General features: G+C 35.7%; 1 protein-coding gene across 2 annotated transcripts in view; it reads right to left on the bottom strand.

The window, feature by feature from the left end:
* NALCN (sodium leak channel, non-selective) overlaps positions 1 to 23,525 on the bottom strand; it is a 424,006-nt gene that overhangs the window by 247,104 nt on the left and 153,377 nt on the right. For both annotated transcript variants that reach the window (XM_037065791.1, XM_037065792.1), the window contains exon 11: positions 11,458 to 11,589. In XM_037065791.1, coding sequence (XP_036921686.1) covers positions 11,458 to 11,589 — 132 coding nt within the window. The remainder of the gene's footprint in view (positions 1 to 11,457; positions 11,590 to 23,525) is intronic.

Genomic DNA, 23,525 nt, shown 5'->3' with positions numbered 1-23,525 from the left:
CCTGGGTTGTACAGTCTGCCTTTCCGCCCCCTCCCTCCAGTTTCATCTGATTTATCTGCATTTATCCCACATCTGAATGTGGGACCGCTTGGTCTGCCAGCCACCTTGTGCACCAGCACCCCTCAGAATCCACCACTTCGCTGGGTCCGCCTGCTGCTGCCCCATGTGCCTTGGGTCTGCCAGCCACAGCTTTTTGCTTTTTTTTTTGCCACGACCCCTTTTCCCCTGGCAGCCCAATTCCACCCCTCCTACTGGTCTGGATAAATGTGTTTGTCTACTTTAACTCCTTGATTGTCGGACTTCCATACAGTTCAATTTTCTGTAAGTACTGGTTGTTTTTTTCTTCTAAATTTTTGTTGTCCTTATTTTGGTTGTGGGAGGAGGCACATTGTGTCTACCTATGCCTCCATCTTGGCCAGAAGTCTTATCAAATCAGATATTCTCCCACAAGATCACCTACTGTCCTGCTCCATATTCCACATTCTGGTTGATGTCAGATTAGTTTCAGGAAAAACTTTGCACTGCAAGTACTTCGATTTCAAATGATCACTTCCTTCCTTTTGTCAAAAGCTAAGCTGAATGTGATAGTATAAGCAAGAAGCTACACCAAAGAAAGCAATGGGTGCATTATTGTTACATTTTTTCATGTGTATAACATTTAACTCCCCCCAAATTTAAGCCGCCGCCTAGTATCCATGGGGAATTTATTCTAAGACCTCCACAAATACCAAAATAGGCAAATAGTCAAGTTCCTTATATAAAATGACATAGAACAATTTATATAGTTGGCCCTCCATGTCTACAGACTCCCAACCATAGATCAAAACAATACAAGTATTGACTGAAAAAAAAACTGTGTGTGAGTGGACCTACACAGTTCAAACCCGTATTGCTCAAGGCTCAACTGTACTAATAAATGTCTGAAATATATCTGAATAGATTTTTCAATTAAAATATAAATACAATTAATTACTTTACTAACTTTATAGTTGTTACCAAAAAAGACATATGGAATGAAATGTTTAAATAATCTTAATTCATAATAAAATATGCAGCTGGATTCATGTGCATTATTATTTGCTTAGTAGAAAAATTACTTTCAGAGACTCTAAAAGGCATTAAAACGGATTTAGGAAACTATTATGTGATTAATATATAATACCTGCATTCCCACTCATTTTCCTTCTAGAATTCCTTATTGCAATTCTTCTGGGATCAGTCTCATTTTTAACATAATTTGTTAATTGCTACAAGCTAACACTTTAGTTTTCTGAAGAACAGTATTTTTTTCTTTTGAAAATTTTTTTATACTTGTATCCATTTCCCCACCACCACTCTCCCCTCCCCTCCCACCCTTGACCCTACCTGCCTTTGGCTTTGTCCATGTGTTCTTCATACATGTTCCTTAATGATCCTTCCCTTTCTTTTCCCTGTTATCCCCCTCACTCCTCCCCTCTGGTTACTGTCAGTTTGCTCTTTATTTCAATGTCTTTGATTATATGAAAAACAGTATTAATTAAACTGATCAAATTTTATGAAGTACAGGGTAGGCAAAAGTAGGATTATAGTTGTGAGTACACAAAATAGAATTTATTCTTCTATTATTATTTGTTAATTATTATGTTACTTATTTGTGTTACAACTACAAACCTACTTTGTCTACCTCTGTATTATACATATAATATTTATAACTTACTTCTAACTATGGGTTATTCTTTTGTAGGCAATAACTATGTCAGGAATTAATAGAGAAATCTGGGAAAATTAAATTACCTTAAGTGATCATCTGTTTTAGTGTAGATCAGAGGATTTAGCATACATACAGTTTCAATTCAGAGAAATGTAGAAGTTTAGAAGAATTAGAGTACAGGTATTGAGGGGGCAGTGTCAGCTCCAGCCTGTGTCAGTGGACTCAACCTTGACAGTGAGGAACTTGTCAGGACTGTGCTGCTGGGCAGATAAATGGGAGAAAGCTATCGGGTTGTTTGTAGAACCTAAGACCTGGAAGGATGCCCCATAAGCATCACCTGAGCATGTGTCCAATCTCAGGGCTTTCTGTCAATCCCAAGCTGGCAGGAGTGCAACCTGTGAGAGGGTGGATTCCACCTGTCGCTCTTAGTATGGGAGTGCGCCATTGCCTTGTCCTCCTTACTCTGCAGGCCCACACTGAGAGAGCTGCACTTGGGACCTTTCTTCTGTCCTATGCCCTTACAATACATTACCTATCTGTGAGTGCTTACAATTGTAACTGACCTTTTTAAGAGAGGCAAAATTTGTGAGAGCATAATAAGCTTTCATAAATATTTTTATCACATTACTTGTAAAAACTTGAAAACATACATTCATAAGTGTAACCTTCTTTCCTTTTTCCTAAATCAGTGTTTTTCAACTTTTTAAAATCACCTACCTTCAAGGAGTACTTTTAGATATTTTGTTCCTAATGACCACACCATATGGAATTGTAACACAATAGATATGTGGTATATCTGCTTATGCACTGCACATATTTACCCCTGCTTTATAGAGAGAAAGAGTAAGATATTTTATGCCTCTTCAAGAACCAATTTATACCCTCACAAAATTGCGTTGGCCCCCTATTGAGAATGCATACTCTACACGTATATAAGATTTGATGTCACCATAGCAGAATTTAACTAATTTTTCAGGAACACATCCTTGAGTTCTTTAAACATCACATTTTATTATTTCTCTTCCAAATTTTCATTTTAAAATAACACATATGCTATTTAATGTATGACTATTAACCCTATAGTCAAGAAAATGATTAATAATGAAATGCAATTTTAAAATTTAAGGTTACTGTTTTAAGACAAAGTATTATATTTGTTCTCAAAATAGCTCATAACTGAAAAATGCAAGATACTAGTTTAAAACGCCGGTTTTCTAAAAGCACATGCAATTGTATTTGTGAAGCTAGCAGGTGAAACAAGATGATTGCCAAATTTATGAAGCTAAGAAGAAAGATAACAAAATGGAAAATGACATGTTAGGTATAAAGGGAACAATGGAAATTGTTCTGCCCTTTTAATTCAATGAATAATGTATGAACATTTACAGGTGACACTTTATAAATGAGCTAATTGTGCCATGCAGGTCTGAGAAGATAAAATGGTAGATACTGTGCATATGTGGAAAGATATTTGAAATATATCATTCAAGATTTGTGTTGTTGTCTCTATTTCATAATTTCAAACAGACATAATAGATATTCACAAGAAAATGAATGCATATTTATCACAAAAGAAGATTATAGAACAAAAACTCACAAGAAACTCAATTCAGTTAGCCCTGTTCTTTTAAATGAGATCCAGATTAAATAACACCAAAATAAATGATTATCTGCACCATTACAGAAGTTTCTTTAAATCACATAATCTTAGTCTATAGTGGACTTTCAGTATTCTATATAAAGAGCTAACTTTTGAGGTAGCTCACTGACTAGTCAAAAAGTCATTATTTCATTGTTTTTCATCTAACAAGATACTGCCCATATCCATTAGACACACACAAAATAGTTACTGTCAGAAGAGAAAACCTATTTAATGAAAGTATCCCAGAAAATGAGAAATTAAATTTAATGGTAATATGGAAGACTGCTGCAATGACAAGATGAGTTACTTTCTTAATTTGGTTATATCTTGTGATTATGAGCTGAAATATGGGTATCAGATTTTGTTAGAACTAAAATAGATGGCTCTTTCATTTAATTTCTTTTTAAGTATTTTTTATTGCCTGTGAGGTTTCTTTTGAGAAATCAGCTGATAGCCTAATGGGCATTCCTTTGTAGGTAACTCTCTCCTTTCCTCTTGCTTCTTTTAGGATCCTCTCCTTATCTTTAACCTTGGATAACTTAATGGTGATGTGCTGTGGTGTGTTCATCTTTGGTTCCAACTTTTTTGGGACTCTCCGGGCTTTTCGTACTTCCTGGAAGTCTATTTCCTTCACCTGATTGAGAAAGTTTTCCATCAATATTTGTTCAAATAAGTTTTACATTTCTTGCTTGTTTTTCTCCTTCTGGAACCCCTATAATGTGTCTATTGGAATGTTTCAGGTTGTCCCAGAGGTTTGTAAGACTGTCTACTTTTTTGAATTCTTGTTTCTTCATTCTGTTCTAGTTGGATGTTTATTTTTTCCTTTTGTTCCAAATTGTTGCTTTGAGTCCTGGTTTCCTTCCTGTCACTGTTGGTTCCCTGAATATTTTGATTTATTTCATTTTGGGTATCTTTCATTTTTTTTCCATTTTTTTCAACCAAGATCAATCAGATCTGTAAGCATTTTGATTACCAGGGCTTTAAATTCTCCATCACATAGGTTGGCTATGTCCTTATCATTTAGCTTTCTTCTGAAGCTTGCTCTGTTCTTTCATTTGGGCCATATTTTGTTATCTTGGCACAGCTGATAAGTTGTAAGGGGGCAGGGCCAGAGAGAGAACAGTGCGGCTTGCCTGCTTGTCCCTAGAGCACTTTCTTATGGACTCTAGTGTGAGACTGGGAGTTTCTCCCTCCATAGCAACTGCTGTTATCAATTCTGAGTCTCAGTTCCCCTTAAGTCAACCCTTCCCACACAGTACCTCTTCTACTTCACTGTAGCTAGTCCTGCCCCCAAGGTCTGCCAACTCTCTGTGAGTCCACCACCTACTGGTCTGGTTGTTCTGATTAATTTTTTCTTTAATTCCTCTGTTATCAAAGTTCCATGCAGTTTTATTTTTTGGGTACTTCTGGTTGTTTATTGACTTTAGATTGGTCATTATCTTCTTTTTGGTTGTATGAAGAAGCGAAGGGATTCTACCTACACCTCCATCTTGGCCAGAACTCAGTGCTTTCATTTCATTTCATTTACCAAATATCACAAATTCAAATGTCTTCAGGGGACTAATAAATGGCTTTTCTAGAAAAGATGACTTCTTACAAGATGGCAAAATGAGTTCATACTTTTTGAAAGTTGTTCTGCTCCAAACATGTAGCAATCATAACCAAAGAGTTAGGCAAACAGGAAACCAAAGAGACATCCTGAGTCCTAACCTAAGCAAGGTAAACCTCTCTGGACTAGAAATATGGCAGAGAGACACAATGTCCGAATTGCTTGCTTCATTGATCTGTCTCTTCCATTAACATTGTTATCTTCTGTGCATAACATTGTACTGATAAATTTCTGTTAAGTGTACAGTCTAGTCTATAGATATATTTGTATATTTTATATAACAAGAGAAAAGTACTGTACAAGTTTTATTATTAAGAAAATAAGAATATACATTTTAAAATATAATTATATTCCTTATAAAATGTGATTTTATATATATTGATAACAATGTACTATTTTAGGCCAAAATGAAAACTCTTACAAAAGAAAGTAAATCTTTACCTTTTTTGTTCATACACAGCCTAGCAAACAAAAGGAAGTTTTTCCTGTTTCTTAACTAACTTTAAATTTAGGTTAATTGATCCAAAGTAATAGAAGTCTCCAGCTTTACACAGAAGCTAAGCAACTTAATTTATGCTTCAAGGATATTTTTTAGGCTGCAAGTTGACTCTTAGCAGGTTCAAGTGTAGGGGACCAGTTTGTTTTGGTCTGGCAAATGTGACTCAGCTCTGTATGGAAAACCTACAGAAGCAAAGTGGTGGGCAGGAGCCAGACCTTCAAACCGAGTTTTCCTGTGGCAATCAGGCCTAGAAAATGCATACAGACTGTTATGGCTTGCTCTTGCTAAAACTCCATCACGCTGGTCTAAAACAACAAATGTGTATTGTCTGTCTTCAAGGTAATTTCCAAAACCTGTATGAATTTGCCCAAGGACAGAGCTAATTGGCTCATCACCTCTGCATGCTATTTTCCTTTTCTTGATTGTACCTAAAATGTAGACAGTAATATTCTATGTAATAGATAATACATCTTTCTCTGATGTAAGACCCGAGGAAAACAATAAAAGCCTGTCTAGGCAAGGGTCGGGGTGCTCCCCTATTGAGGGAGTGGCCGAGGCACCATAGGCTCTCTCGCCTGGAGAGAGTAGTTGTGCCTGTTCCCTTTTTCCACACAGGATTGTTGTTGCCTGTGCATTGATTCTCGTCATCAACCACAACAGGCGGACTCTGCTGGCCAGGGCCCGCCACACTGAATGTCTTGTTTTGGATTTTCAAAATAATTTATTCTGGAATATGTGGAAACCCAAGAAATTATTCTTTAAAAGCTCATGGTATTTTGTGATCCATTTTAAAAATAAACTTTTCAGAATATTACATAATACTATTCCCTTAAGTACTGTATCAATATAGTCTATAAAATTGGCAGCTACTATTGTTATTGGCATTACTATATTTGACTTTTAAAATCTTTGCCTGAGGATATATTTATTGATTATAGAGAGAAAGGAAGCGGGGGCCGGGAGAAAGAGAGAATGAAAGAGAAAGACATTGATGTGAGAGAAAAATATTGATGTCTTTTGTATGTGTCCTAACTGGAGACTGAATCCACAACTTAGGTATGTATCCAGACCAGGAATTGAACCTGCAACTTTTTGGTGCATGGGACTATGCTCCAACCAAGTGAGCAAGGCTGGCCAGGGCCCTATACTTGTATTTGACTTTACATGAGGATATTAGCTGACCTGCTGTGTGCTTCTATAGTTTAAACCAAATCAAGCTTACTGGTGACTTTTATAAATAAGGTTTTACTGGGACATAGCCATTCTGAGACCAAACTCACATTTGCATAACAGTGGAAAAGTTGAGTAGTTGGGACAGAGAGCATGTTGCCTGAAAAACCTAAAATGTGTTACTATCTGGCTTTTCAAGTAAAAGTTTGTTGACCCCCTGGCTTAAACTCAAACCACCTTCATAAGCTTTTTAAAAAGAAAGTATTTTATAAAGAATTAAGTTTGATTAAAATGACTTATCCACACTTATTTGAAACAAATAGTTTTTACAATTTTACAGCACAAGTTTCTGATAGAAAGAGAAGTGATAATGTAATTTGAATAAAGACCAAATATGCTTTGGATAACTCAGATACTCAACATTAGTCAGCCAAAGTGGAACAAATTCTGAATGTTTTAATACATCAAGAATGTAGTGATTTCTGTATAATTAAGTGAACTAAAATTCTACTACCTACTTTGTTAAAATCCAATTCACTTCCAGTGGTTTAAGAAGGGAGCAACAATTAATAGACACATCCTATATGCTAGGTTCTGCTATACAATCTTATATCTCTGTTTTTTAAATTAGAAAAATTATAATACGATATATAAGAATGAAAAAATAACAAGGATTTATAAACTACCACTGGACTCTATCAATGCACTTAAATAATATCAGTGAACTCTACAATATTACATTGTTTAAAATTTTGGTGGAATTGTTTATAGCATCATCACAAATCAGCTAATACACATAAAACACATTAGAAAACAGACCAATTTTTATATGTGGAAAATTAGATAAAATTTATCTAATTTTATCAGTGGATGCTGTATTTATTTATTCTACAGGATTCATTTAGTAAGATGGCGACCCACCCTGGACTGAGTTAGAAAAAAAAACTGTTAATGTAATCTCTAATATTTAGGACTCCCTCTAGAGCAGATACGGATTATTCCCTCTACAGAGACTGGAATAATCTCAATCATGTGTAGCCATTTTTGTTATTTATTCCCAGGTATTTTTGTCATTAGTTTGGTTTTAATAATCTCTGATCCTAATATTATCATATAATTAATTCTTCCTCACCTATCTTCCCACCTCACTGTACATAGAGCTTTTAACTAATCTGAGTGTCTTCTTCCATGTTAACCAATTTCTTCTACCTCCTCAATCTCCAATCACAGAACTTGCTTCTTATGTCCTTGCCTCAACTCATTCTGTCCCTGACCTCTATTAATTTTTGTCACTGTCATGTGCCCCTGCCTATACTCCTTTCCCTAAGAACCAGCCTCACACTGAATGACTCTAGTATCATTGTGAAGATTTAGCTACCACCTTAGCTTGATAGTTCCTTGCTAGTTTTGTCTTCAATCATCATTTTCTTTAAGCTACTCACATCCATATAAAACCGTAGATTTTTTATTTCCCAAGAATTATTTTAAAATTCCAAATCCTGGATCCCAATCTCTGATCAAAATCTTTCTTCTAACTCTTTAATTCTAGCACTTTAATTACACCTGTTCTTTAAGCATTTAAAGGCCCTTTATATTCATTTTGTTTTTTCATTCTTCTCTTATTTTCACATTCAACCTGGACCACAGGGTTATCATTTCAACTCCTTTGCCAGCCACCCCAAATCCATGATCCCTTGTCTATCAGCTCTACTAGCCTGAAAAAAAAAACAAACCTAAAGCTTGATCAATCTAAATATTGCTTTCCTCCCCTTTATGCACGGCCTAAATGTCATAGACCTGCTTTAAAAAATGTCATAGACCTGTTTAAATTGGTATTGGTATATAGTATTGATATATAGTCTCAAAATTCAGGTGGATCTTCAACATTGCATTTGATGTATCTTTAATTAGCTTTTTTGTATTCTTCACAGTATCCACTCCCTTTTCTCCTTTCTCCACAATCATCCCACTTAATTATCTCATCATCAGGCTGGATGCAGATCTTGCCTCCTACTCACAGGACAAATAGAAACTACTTGATGGGGATTTCTTCAACATCCAATTGCTGTGTTTGAAACTCACCTGCAAATATTACTATTGGTTTATATGTATTTCCCTCTGTTTTATTTTTTAATTAATTTAATTATTTTTAAGTACAGTATTCTATGTTCTTTGTGTACTTGTGTTGTAGTAAAATTATACCAGATGCTGAATTCCCTTTTCTAGGAAGACATTGGTTAATAAAGTTATATAGATTTTAAGCATACAATTCTATAATACACCATCTGTATATTACATTGTATGTTCACCACCCAAAGACAAGTCCCTTCTGTCACCATATATTTGACCACTTTACCTTTTTCTACTTCTTCCCAGTCCCATTTCTGTCTAGTGAGCACAATATTATTGTCTGTGTCTATAAGTTTTTGTTTGTCTTGATTATTGCTTTCAGTTATATAACCCACATATGAGTGAAATCATATGTTTTCTTTACTTTTTCCATCTGACTTCTTTTGCTTAGTGTGATATTCTCAAGATCCATCCATGTTACCATAAATGGGAGGATTTCATCTTTTATGGCTGAGTAGTGTGTATGTATGTATGTGCATGTATGTATGTATATATATATATATATATATATATATATATATATACCACATCTTCTTTACCCAATCATATAATTTCTTCATGAGAAATTATATGGTTCTCCACAGCAGAGAAAATGTGTTACTTACTGTCTACATTTCTTGCTAAACTATACAATCCATATACCATGCAGCAACTAGGCAGCATCATATCACAAAGACTCTGATCCCCTGAAAGTTTGGTACAAATGATATTTTGTTATAGGGAAGAAGCTTCCATGAAGAGGAGAATTCATAAGTGACTTCTGAAAATTTTCTTGATACCCACATAGATGTTTATATTCAATTGGAGTTAAGTCATAAATTCTTTTTATGAAAAGCTTGTGAGTGAATGGATTGAATTTTTATTAAGCAAATCAATCTTTAAATGCACTGATAGAATTACTGATATCTAAAAGAACTCATCTTAATGGCAAATTAATTTTTGCGTGAAAATAGCTTTTATAATAAAAATAAATTGCAATTTTTCTGTTTTTGAAGTTTACCTTTTTAATATATTACACTTAGTATGTATATATTTCCCTTATATGGTGAATAGGTTTCTAAAGATTATATGTCAACCAATTTTTCCACAAATATGTAATCACTGAATTCTGAGATATATTTTAGAAATAATTTTTCACAGTGACAAAAAAGTAGTCTCTGGAAATCATTAAAATATGTAAGAATCATCAGTAAATGATTAAATAAAAAAACTATGGTACATCTAGACAATGGAATTTTATGTAGTAGAGAGAAAGAAGGAGCTCCTACTCTTTGTAACAACATGGATGGAACTGGAGAGCAAGTGAAATAAGACAGGTGGTGAGGGACAAATACCATATGATTTCACCTTTAACTGGAACATAATCAACAAAAGAAAAGAGCAAACAAAATATAACCAGAGACACAGAAATTAAGAACAATCTAACAATAGCCATAGGGGAGGGGAGAGTGGGGAGGGACAGCACAGGGAAGAGTTTTCAGGAACTACTATAAAGGACACATGGACAAAACCAAGGGGGAGGGTGGAAGCAAGGGAGGGAGGTGGGTTTGGCTGGGGTGGGAGGGACATGCAGAGAACTGTCATTGAACAACAATAAAGTAATTTAAAAAATCTCTCAACTAAAAAAATAAAATAAAATATTAATACCCAAAAAGTAAGAATCAAATATTAACAAAGTTACTGAGTCAATAAGAAGTACTATTTTAAAACTTTAGCTGGTATATAGTATATACTAAAAGATGTTTATTTAAGCTATCTCCCGCTGGCTTGATGTCTTTAGTGCAGGTTGTAACAGCTCACTCTTTAACACAGAAAGTACTGTATAATCTATTTCAATTTCCCTCCAGCCCCATATGTGGTACTGTTGAACTGCCTCGCTTGTTCAGTCTTCTGAATTTATGCTTGTTTACATTTAGTAGGAAACAGACTAATACAACATTAAAAAGGAAGAGAATATGAGTTATAGGAGACCGTTCTGCATGACGTGGGCCCAGCTCCCACTTGGAGATGCACAGACCCATGCCCACAGATAGGTTCTCCCATGGGGAACCAAGCCTGCATTGTACCTAGGCCATTTTGAGACTTGTTTTTGCTAAAACTCCCTCACCCTGAATTGAGGCAACAAGCACTTACTGCAACTTCCTAAAGTCTGTGCTAAACCTTCCAAGGATGAGCGTAACCAGCTCAACCACTTTTCTCTTTGCATTTGCAAATATCCTTCTTCTGTGATGTGATTAGCAGTATCCTCTCCTTTGTTTTCTATAAAAGGTAACCACCTAAATCGAACCTCTACATAGTAAATGAGGACCATCATGTAATGTGCCTAGAAAAGCAATAAAAGGCAAGGGCTGGGGTGCTCTCCCTTTCAGAGAGTGGCCCTGCCACCCTTTTTCCTCCACAGGACTCGGTAGTCCATGTGAATTTGTCATATCTCATCTACAATGTCATGGACCCCATGAGCTGGGGTCCACATCAGTGAGTGTTGGATAGGAAAACAGCAAGATGTCAAGAGAAACACCTTAGGGCAAAGGGTTACTTTGGCAATGCAACATACTGTGGACAAGACACTTAGGCCTGTAGTGACAGAAAATCAATCAGACAAAAAAGTCACCAAGGGAAACACTTAAGAAGCAGCTTTGGTTGAACTCAAGTAATTAATAAATTAAAATTAATTTTCACATTTATAAATGACACTTTTCCCCCTGTGAGCAGCTTACCTCTGCAAGATAGAACTCATCGTACTGTCTTCGGAAGCTCTCTCCTTTGTGATAGTTGCTAGCAGCTACTATTACATCCACAGTCACCATGCTCAGGATGAACATGTGAAAAACTGATGACCGCATCATTTGCTGAGGAGGCAAAGCAGATGAACTCTTAGCAAAGAACAAAACCTTACAATTAAACATAATTGCGTGCTTAGACCTGGGCATGCAACACCTTTGTGACACACTGCTGTGCAAAACAGTGCTTCTAAGAGAACTTGAATGTCAACTACTGCATGAGAGGGTTAGCAAAGGAATCTTTGTCTTCAGGCAGCTCGAAAATAACCAAAGAGGTAGTTCTGCAAACTTTTAGTTAAAAGTGGAAAATATATTTCATTTAATTTGTGTATATCCTGTATTTTAATTTTCATTGGTGAGTTAGTTTTTTCCTTAATGTTGAGTATGTGAAGAAATGATTTTTAAAAACTGATACCACAAAAAACTACTACTTTATTCTCTTAAGAAAAGAAGCTAGTAAAGCTGAAAACATTTTAGATATAGTCATAAAACTGAAAAAAATCTGAGATACCTAAGATGTATTTGTTTTTACTTTAGTACTTCATAATTTATTAATTAAATTATTTTTAATAATTTATTTTTTAAATCAATGTATGGAGGTGTATTTGACATAAAATAGAAGTACCAGTACGTATCAAATTTATACAACTTAATGAGTTTAAGATAAGTGTATACCCATAAAACCACCACCATTAGGGCCATAAAATATCCCTCCCAAAGTTTTCTCCCATCTCCTTTATTATCCTTATTATTGGTATGAACATTTAAAGTAAGACCTATCATCTTCATAAATTCTAAGTATGCAATACAGTATTGTTAGCCATAAGTACTATGCTATTATATATACCGTGGTTTTTAGACTATAAGACACACTTTTCTACCACATTTTTTGCTTCAAAAATTTTTAAGACACACCTAGATGTGTCTTATGGTGAGGACCTCAGATGCACCTAGGTTTTAGAGGAGGAAAATGAGGGAAATAAATTTTTAAGCAAAAAATGTAATCAAAAAGTCTGAAAAATACAGTAATTATTTATCTCAAATACTGAAACTTTGTATATTTTGTATAAATAATTTATTAAAACTTATACTATAATAATAACTGATGTCTATATTTATACTTACTTTGTGACTGAAGCTGTTTTAGGTTCTTTACATAAATTAACTCATTTAATGTCATAACAGCACAAAGAAATTAATTTTAGAGGAGAAAACCGAATCTCAAATAAGTAACTTTCACTGTTTCACAAATCTACTGAAGGTGGAATCATAATTTACACTAAAGTCTGTTCCTACTCTACTGTCTACGCTGAAGTGAAATAATTAGAAATTCAAAAATAATGACCATTATTATAATGGTTAATATGTATTGAGTGCTTACTATGTTTCAGGGCATATTATAATTATGTTATTTATTTTAAAAAATTTAGTTTTGTTCAATTACATTTGTCCCCATTTTTCCCATTATCTCCATCATAGCCCTGACATGGTGGGGTATACTATTCACTTTTTCCAATGAGCTCAAATTGATTAAGTCATAAGTCTGGGGTCACAAAGCAAGTACACAGCAAAGATGAACTCTGTACCTATCTGTTTAAAGTCCATTATAGCATGAGAGATACAGTCAAGAGTATTATAGTAACTATATATGATGTCAGATGGGTGCTAGACATATTGGGTGGACCACTATGTACAGTACATAATTGTCTAACCACTATGCTGTACATCTGACATGATACAGAATAACAATTAATATAAATTATAATAGAAAAAACCTTAAAAAGTAAGTAGATAGGTAAGGCACATGTTTTTCTGGTTAAATTATGCTTTATGATCTAAAATATCTTGAAGATGAATATTATTTTAATGGCATATATTTTAATAAAAGAGATACAATGTGGAAAAAAGTCAAAGTTAATTAAAATATATAAATATATGTTTTTTTTAAAGTCCACTCTGGGATAAACTCCCCACTGTGGGGTAGAATATGCAAAAAAGAGCAGCGGCTGAAGGCCTTGGGAAACAGCAGAAGAGAAGATCTGTAGAAAGGAGCCGAGTACACAACAAACCACTGCATCCCACTGTTTCCTGACTGCTGCCCAGGGCTGGGAGCCACCACGCAACTTGTTTCTTCTCAGAAAGCTGTGGCCTGTATTCTTACCCTTTGATCTGACCTGAGATTTTTTGTCTTTGAAATCTTTAGTTTCAAAGGTAACTAAAGCAGAACCTGACAATGGGGAAAGGAAAAAAGGACTACCTCTGAGCGCTGTTTGCATCCATTCATGATGTAATGCGGCCTTCATCATCCTGTAGTGGACATTAACAGCATGAGCTATGACACAAATTGGGTGGAGCTGAGACTCCACCACATACAAGCTCTGTGGCCCTGGGCAAATCACTTAAACCTCTCTGTGCCTCTGTCTACTCATCAGTGAAGTGAAGACAATAAGGGAAACGGGGAAGGGTTTGCAGGAAAAAGTATAAAGGACACATGGACAATAACAAGGGGGTGTGGTAATGGGAGGGAGGTGGGGAGGGCTGGGGGGTTGGGCTGGGATTGGGGTAAAAGGCAGAAAACTGTACTTGAAAAATAATTAAAATAAAAAAATTAAAAAACCATGAAAAAAGGTAATAGTGGCTACTTCAAAAGTTATTATCAATTTGAAATGAGTAAATATTTGTAAAGCACTTAGAGTAGACTTGCATATTGTGTTAAGAAAACACATGCAGAGGAGTGGGCACCGGCCGGAGCAGCCAGCAGGGTGCGGCGTACGGGGCGGCGGTGCCCGAGGGGAACAGAACAGCAGGCGGTATCCTACCACAGAAGTTTATACCATAAACCCAGTGAACCAGAACAGATCAATTTAAGAAGTGGAGGACAACAAGAAGAGTATCACAAACAATGGGAAGAAAAAGAAATAATCCCCAAACGAAAGAAAAGGAGGAAACCTCAGAAAGAATATTAGATGAAATAGAGGCAAGTCAACTATCAGATGTGGAATTCAAAGCACTGGTTATCAGGAAATTCAAAGAGCTAACAATGAGCTGCCAGAAACTACAGGGGAGCTACAATGAACTCTCTGCAAACTATACCAACATGAAAAAGGAAATGGAAACCATCAATAAAGGCCAAGAGGAAATGAAGAATACAATTTCTGAATTGAAGAACACAGTAGAAGGTATGAAGAATAGAATCAATATGGCGGAAGATCGCATAAGTGAGATTGAAGACAGGTTAGAAAAAATCTCAAAGATGGAGCAAGTAAGGGAAAAGAGAATCAGAAAAAATGAAGAGAATTTAAGAGAAATGCAAGACAACATGAAACATAATAATATCCGAATAATAGGAATTCCAGAAGGAGAGGAAGAGGAACAAGGGATAGAAAACCTACTTGAAAGAGTAATAACGGAAAATTTTCCTAAGTTGAGGAGAGATAAAGTCGCACGGATCCAGGAATCACAGAGAGTCCCCAGCAGGTGGAACCCAAAGAGGCCTACTGCAAGACACATCATCATTAAAATGGCAAACCTCCAAGATAAAGAGAAAATCCTAAAGGCAGCAAGGGAGAAAAAGGAAGTGACATACAAGGGGGTCCCAATAAGGCTGGCTACTGACTTCTCAATGGAAACATTCCAAGCAAGAAGAGAATGGCAAGAAATATTCCAAGCAATGAGAAACAGAGGCCTACAACCAAGGCTACTGTACCCAGCAAGGCTCTCAATCAAGATAGACGGCCAAATAAAGAGCTTCCAAGACAAAAGAAGTCTAAAAGAATACGCTTCCACCAAACCAGCTCTACAAGAATTACTAAAAGGGCTGCTTTAAGGAAAGGAAGGAAGAGAGAGAGACAGAGAGGAACACAGGTACATAAATGGCAATGAATAAGTACATTTCAATAATAACCTTAAATGTAAATGGATTAAATGCACCAATTAAAAGACACAGAATAGCTGAATGGATAAGAAAGCATGACCCACACATATGCTGCCTACAAGAGACCCACCTCAGGTCAAAAGACCATCACAGACTAAAGGTGAAAGGATGGAAACAAATTTTCCAAGCAAATGGACAAGAAAAAAAAGCCGGGGTAGCAATTCTCATATCAGACAAAATAGACTTCAAAAACAGGGCCATAAAGAGAGACCCAGAAGGTCACTTCATATTGCTCAAGGGAAGAATCCAGCAAGAAGACATTAACATCGTAAATATATATGCACCCAACATAGGAGCACCCAAATATATAAAGAAAATCCTAGAGGACCTCAAAAATGATATTGACAGCAACACAATTATAGTAGGGGATTTTAACACCCCACTGTCAAAAATGGACAGATCTTCCAAACAAAATATCAACAAAGATATTGCAGCATTAAATGACACTCTAGATGAAATGGACCTCATTGATATATATAGAGCCCTTCACCCTAAAGAAGCTAAATACACATTCTTTTCAAATGCACACGGAACATTTTCCAAGATAGACCACATGATAGGACACAAAACGAGACTCAACAAATTTAGGAAAATAGAAATCATACCAAGCATTTTCTCTGATCACAAGGGACTGAAATTGGAAACTAACCCCACAGGAAGAAACCAAAAACACACAAAATCATGGAGATTGAATGGTATGCTATTAAACAACGAATGGGTCAAGATAGAAATCAGGGAAGAAATAAAAAAGTTTCTGGAAACAAATGAAAATGAACTCACCACAACCCAAAACTTATGGGACACGGCCAAGGCAGTCCTGAGAGGGAAGTTCATAGCAATACAGGCTTACCTAAAGAAAATAGAAACATTTCAAACAAACAACCTAACCCGACGCCTCCAAGAACTTGAGGAACAACAACAGAGACAGCCCAGAGCAAGTACAAGGAAGGAAATAACCAAGATCAGAGCAGAATTAAATGACATAGAGACTAAAAGCACAATTCTAAAGATCAATGAATCCAGGAGTTGGTTTTTTGAAAAGATAAACAAAATAGATAAACCTTTAAGTAGGCTCATCAAGAAAAAAAGAGAGAGGACCCAAATAAACACAATCAGAAATGAAAGCGGAGAGATTACAACTGATACCACAGAAATAGAAGAGATTGTAAGGAATTACTATGCAGAGCTGTATGCGAAGAAATTTGAAAACCTAGATGAAATGGACAAATTTCTAGAAAAATATAATCTTCCAAAACTCAATGAAAAAGAAGCAGAAAACCTGAACAGGTCAATAACAGCAGCGGAAATTGAAGAAGTAATCAAAAAACTCCCATCGCACAAAAGCCCTGGACCAGATGGTTTCACAGGAGAATTCTACAAAGCTTTTAAGGAAGAACTAACCCCGATTCTTCACAGACTATTTCAAAAAATCCAAAAGGAGGGAAAACTCCCCAACTCTTTTTATGAAGCCAGCATCATCCTAATTCCAAAACCAGACAGAGACACAACAAAGAAAGAAAACTTCAGGCCAATATCGCTGATGAACATAGATGCTAAAATCCTCAATAAAATATTGGCAAATCGCATCCAACAATACGTCAAAAAGATCATACACCATGACCAAGTGGGATTCATCCCAGGGATGCAAGGATGGTTCAATATTCGTAAATCAGTAAATGTAATACAACACATAAACAAAAGCAAACACAAAAACCACATGATCATATCAATAGATGCGGAAAAAGCTTTTGATAAGGTACAACACCCATTTATGATAAAGGTACTCAGCAAAGTGGGAATAGAGGGAGCATTCCTCAATATAATAAAGGCCATATATGAAAAACCTACAGCCAACATCATACTCAATGGACAAAAACTAAAAGCTTTTCCACTAAGATCGGGAACAAGACAAGGTTGTCCACTTTCACCACTTCTATTCAATATAGTATTGGAAGTTCTAGCCACAGCAATCAGACAAGAAAAGGAAATAAAAGGCATCCAAATTGGAAAGGAGGAAACAAAACTGTCATTGTTTGCAGATGACATGATAGTGTACATGGAAAATCCTATAGACTCTACCAAAAAACTGCTCGAACTAATAAATGAATTTGGCAAAACAGCGGGTTACAAAGTCAATATCCAGAAATCAAAGGCATTTTTGTATACTAACAATGAAACAGCAGAAGCAGAAATCAAGAAAAAAATCCCATTCGATATAGCAAAAAGAAAAATAAAATATCTGGGAATAAACCTAACCAAGGAGGTTAAAGACTTGTATGCAGAAAATTACACAACACTGAAGACAGAAATCAAGGAAGACACAAACAAATGGAAACATATACCGTGTTCATGGATTGGAAGAATTAACATCATCAAAATGTCCATACTACCCAAAGCAATTTACAGATTTAATGCAATACCTATTAAAGTGCCGATGGCATATTTCACAGACATAGAACAAACACTTCAAAAATTTATATGGAACTACAAAAGACCACGAATAGCAGCTGCAATTTTGAGAAAGAAGAGCAAAGTAGGAGGGATTACAATACCTGATATCAAACTGTACTACAAGGCCACTGTAATCAAAACAGCCTGGTACTGGCATAAAAACAGGCACATAGACCAATGGAATAGAACAGAGAGCCCAGAAATAAACCCAAACCTCTACAGTCAATTAATATTCGACAAAGGGGGCAGTAACATAAAATGGAGTAAAGATAGCCTCTTCAACAAATGGTGTTGGGAAAACTGGACAGCCACATGCAAAAAAATGAAACTCGAGCACCAACTTACACCATACACCAAAATAAATTCAAGGTGGATAAAAGACTTAAATATAAGCCGGGAAACCATTAAAGTCCTAGAGGAGAGCATTGGCAGGAAAATCTCAGACATTCCACGCAGCAAGATTTTTACTGATACGTCCCCTAGAGCAAGGGATATAAAGGAAAGAATAAACAAATGGGATCTCATCAAAATTAAAAGCTTCTGCATGGCTAAGGAAAACAGTATCAAGATACAAAGAGAAGCAACTGTTTGGGAAAACATATTTGCCAATGATACCTCAGACAAAGGTTTAATCTCCAAAATATACAAAGAACTCACTCGACTCCACTCAAAGAAGACAAGCAACCCGATTAAAAAATGGGCAGAGAACTTGAACAGACATTTCTCCAAGGAGGACATACAGAGGATCCAGAGACACGTGAAAAGATGCTCAATATCTCTAGCTATCAGAGAGATGCAAATTAAAACCACAATGAGATACCACTTAACACCAGTCAGAATGGCTATCATAAACAAAGAAACAAACAACAAGTGCTGGAGAGGTTGTGGGGAAAAGGGGACCCTAGTCCACTGTTGGTGGGATTGCAGACTGGTACAACCATTATGGAAAGTAGTAAGGAATTTTCTAAGAAAACTAAAAATGGACGTGCCTTTTGACCCAGCAATTCCACTGCTAGGAGTATATCCTAAGAACCCTGAAGCACCAATCCAAAAGAACCTATGCACCCCGATTTTCATAGCAGCACAATTTACAATAGGCAAGAATTGGAAGAAACCTAAATGCCCATCGGTCGATGACTGGATCAAAAAACTATGGTACATTTACACAATGGAATTCTATGCTGCAGAAAGGAAGAAGGAGCTCCTACCCTTTGCAACATCATGGATAGAGCTGGAAAGCATTATCCTGAGCGAAATAAGCCAGGCAGTGAAAGACAAATACCATATGATCTACCCTTTAACAGGAAGCTAAACAACAAAACAAACAAGCAAGCAAAATGTAACCAAAGACAGTGAAATACAGAACGTGCTGACAGGGTCCGGAGGGTAGAGGAGAAAGAAGCACAGAGTAAAAGGGGATGGACTCACATGAATAAGTATGAAAGACACATGCACAATAACCAAGGCTGGGGGCGTAGATGGGAGGGGGGTGGGGAGCACTGGGGGGGTACAGGGCTGGGAATACAAGAAAGAAAACTGTACTTGAACAAAAGTTAAATAAATTTAAAAAAAAAGAAAACACATGCAGTAAAAATAAGTGCCAGTCTGTGAATCAGATAATTTTCTGTTCAGCAATGAGAAATTAATTGCCCAAGGTCAAAGAAATTAATTGCCCAACAATTAATTTTGTAGTGTATTCAATGGAGTGTGGACTGATATAAATAAAAGGGATAAAGTCTAAACTTTGAAAGATGACAGAGCTATTGGAAAAACAGGTATTTAGCAAGGGTTTTGTGTCACCGTAGCTATTGAGGCAGTCTTACAACCATTTGCTTATCATTTTATTTTAGAGGTAACACAAAATCAAATTCCAGAACTGCAGATCAATGTATTGAAATGCTGGTCAATTTATTTGCAGGAACTACTGACATTCATAACATAGATAAGCAAATCCATTGACAAGTTTCTATTCTCATTAGAATTTTCACTGTTTAGTATTTCTTGCATTATGATAGTCAAATTCTCTAACTACTATTCCTTTTCTATACTCCTTTCAACATAATGTTCTATTAAAGACATTCAACTTGTTTCCACTTTAACTGCATGACAGAAAAGCCACAACTTTCTTTTTCTATTTTCCTTAGCTGTGGATTTATGTCTTAAGTAAATTGTTATTACTGAAAGGTCCAAACAAAGCTTTTAGGCATGTCTGTCAAAAAACTTTAAAATTGGTTTTATAACTGTTGAAGCTTCACTTTGTTGCTGTCATTATAATTAGGCTGTTTTTTGTCTGAATGTCTATGTGTCCCTGTTGGTACAGAGTCATTAAAGCAATCACTTACAATGGATTCTGATACACTATAATCACCATTGCTTAGCTTTCTTCAAAGCAATAACTTTCAAATATTAAATAAGAATTAAGGTGATAAATATGTGTAGTAGCTAAATTTAAATGTTAAAACCAGTAAATGGAACTTTAGAGTTGGTAACATGGACTACTTCAACTATTTCAATTCCACCAGTGTTGAAACCTGCTGTGGGCTTACTTAATGTAAAGGCCTACAACACTATATATGGTTCTATCTTAAAAGACAGTCCAAATTTATACCCTTTATTTTTTAATTTTCATATCAAAATTGATGAAAAGGAAATTGTTAAAGTTGAGTCAGTGCCACAAAATACTGTTATATAACTTGAGATTTTCCCAGCTGTATTATTTAATACAGATAAGAAATTTATATAGGGATGTAAACACACAAATATATGTATATACATATACTTATATAGATTTCAGTATAAGTCTCTTGATATCCTGAATTTGCATTTAAATTTTTAACATTCCTTCCTTTTAAGACTCCCAAACTCTTTTTATGAAACCAGTATCATTCTGATCCCAAAAACAGATAGAGGCATAACAAAGAAAGAAAATTTCAGGCCAATATCGCTGATGAACATAAATTCTAAAATCCTCAACCAAATATTGGCATACTGCATCCAACAATACATTAAAAAGATCACACAAAATGACCAAGTGGGATTCATCCCAGGGATGCAAGGATGGTACGATATTCACAAATCAATAATGGAATACATCACATAAACAAAAGCAAAGACAAAATTCACATGATCATATCAATAGATGTGGAAAAAACATTTGATAAGCTACAGCACCCTTTTATGATAGAAACACTCAGTAAAGTGGGAATAGAGGGAGCATTCCTCAACATATAAAGGCCATATATGAGAGACCTAAAGCCAACATCATACTCAATGGGCAAAAACTAAGAGCTTTTCCACTAAGATCAGGAACATGACAGGGTTATCCACTTTCACCACTTCTATTCGATATCATATTGAAAATTTTAGCCAAAGTGATCAGACAAGAAAAAGAAATAAAAGACATTAAAATCAGAAAGGATGAAACAAAACTGTCATTGTTTGCAGAAGACATGATAGTATACATAGAAAATCCAATAGACTCAGACAAAAAACTGCTGGACCTAATAAATGAATTTGGCAAAAGAGTGGAATAAAAAGTCAATATCCAGAAATCAAAGGCATTTTTGTAAAACAACAATGAAACATCAGAAGCAGAAATCAATAAAAAATCTCATTTGATATAACAATACGAAAAATAAAATACCTAGGAGTAAACCTAATCAAGGAGGTAAAAAACCTGTATGCAGAAAACTATACAACACTGAAGAAAGAAATCAAGGAAGAAACAAACTAATGGAAACAAATACCGTGTTCATGAATTGGAAGAATTAACATCATCAAAATGTCCATACTACCCAAAGCAATTTACAGATTCAATGCAATACCTATTAGAGTACCAATGGCATATTTCACAGACATAGAACAAACACTTCAAAAATTTATATGGAACCATAAAAGACCCCGAATAGCAGCTGCAATTTTGAGAAAGAAGAACAAAGTAGGAGGGATCACAATACCTGATATCAAACTGTATTACAAGGACACTGTAATCAAAGCAGCCTGGTACTGGCATAAAAACAAGCACATAGACCAATGGAACAGAGCAGAGAGTCCAGAGATAAACCCAAGTTTCTACAGTCAATTAATATTTGACAATGGGGGCAGCAACATAAAGTGGAGTAAAAATAGCTTCTTCAACAACTGGTGTTGGGAGAGTTGAACAGCTACATGGAAAAAAATGAAACTGGAATGCCAACTTACACCATACACAAAAATAAATTCAAGGTGGGTAAAAGATTTAAATATAAGCTGTGACACCATTAAAATCCTAGATGAGAACATAGACAGGAAAATCTCAGGTATTTCAAACAGCAATATTTTCACTGTTATGTCCCCTAGAGCAAGGGACATGAAGGAAAGAATAAACAAATGGGATCTCATAAAAATAAAAAGCTTCTTCACAGCTAAAGAAAATAGTATTAAAATAAAAAGAGAACCAACCGTATGGGAAAACATATTTGTCAATGATACCTCAGAGAAGAGTTTAATCTCCAAAATATATAAACAACTTACATGACTCCACTCTAAGAAGACAAGCAACCCAATTAAAAAATGAGCAAAGGAGTTGAATAGACACTTCTCCAAGGAGGATATACAGAAGATCCAGAGACAAGATGAAAAGATGCTGAATATCGCTAGCTGTCATAGAGATGCAAATTGAAACCACAACGAGATACCACTATACACCCGTCAGAATGGCCATCATAAACAAAGCAACAAACAGTAAGTGTTAGAGAGGTTGTGGAGAAAAGGGAACCCTAGGGCACTGTTTGTGGGATTGCAGACTGGTACAACCACTGTGGAAGACAGTATGGAATTTTCTCAGAGAACTAAAAATGGATCTGCCTTTTTGACCCAGCAATTGCACTGCTACGATTATATCCTAAGAACCCTCAAACACCAATCCCAAAGAACCTACACACCCCAATGTTCCTAGCAGCATAATTTACAATAGCCAAGTGCTGGAAGCAAATTTACAAAACCTAGGTGCCCATCAGTAAATGAATGGATCCAAAAACTATGGTCCATTTCCACAATGGAATTCTATGCAGCAGAAAGAAAGAAGGAGCTCCTACCCTTTGGAACTGCATGGGTGGAACTGGAAGGCATTATTCTAAGCAAAATAAGCCAGGCAATGAAAGACAAATACCATAGGATCTAACCTTTAACAGGAACCTAATCAACAAAACAAACAAGCAAGCAAAATATAACCACAGACACTGAAATTGAGAACAGGCTGACAGTGACCAGAGGGGAAAGAAAAGGAAATTTCAGGGGAAAGGGGAAAATTTCAGTTTGCAGGAAAAAGTATGGACACATGGTTTTGCAGAATACGTGGATAATAACAAGGGGTATGTGTGAAAATGGGAAGGAGATAGGGAGGGCTTGGGGGGTGGGATGGGATGAGTGTAGAAGGCAGAAACTGTACTTGAACAATAATTGTAATAAAAAATAAAAAATTAACACATCCTAAAAAATAAAAATAAAGTTTCTTCCTTTTAATTGTCACATAATTTTTGGCTTATATACATGTAAATCTGAGAAGTTTCACACACATATTTAGGTTGACTTTGATTCAATAATGAGCAATTTCTGTATGTGACGGTTGGAATTACCAAAT

The sequence above is a fragment of the Sturnira hondurensis genome, unplaced genomic scaffold (genome assembly GCF_014824575.4).
Source record: "Sturnira hondurensis isolate 20B ecotype Veracruz unplaced genomic scaffold, ASM1482457v3 Scaffold0016184, whole genome shotgun sequence".
Classification (NCBI taxonomy): domain Eukaryota; kingdom Metazoa; phylum Chordata; class Mammalia; order Chiroptera; family Phyllostomidae; genus Sturnira; species Sturnira hondurensis.
Note: the sequence above shows the minus strand (reverse complement) of the source record. Positions and strands in the feature narration are given on the sequence as shown.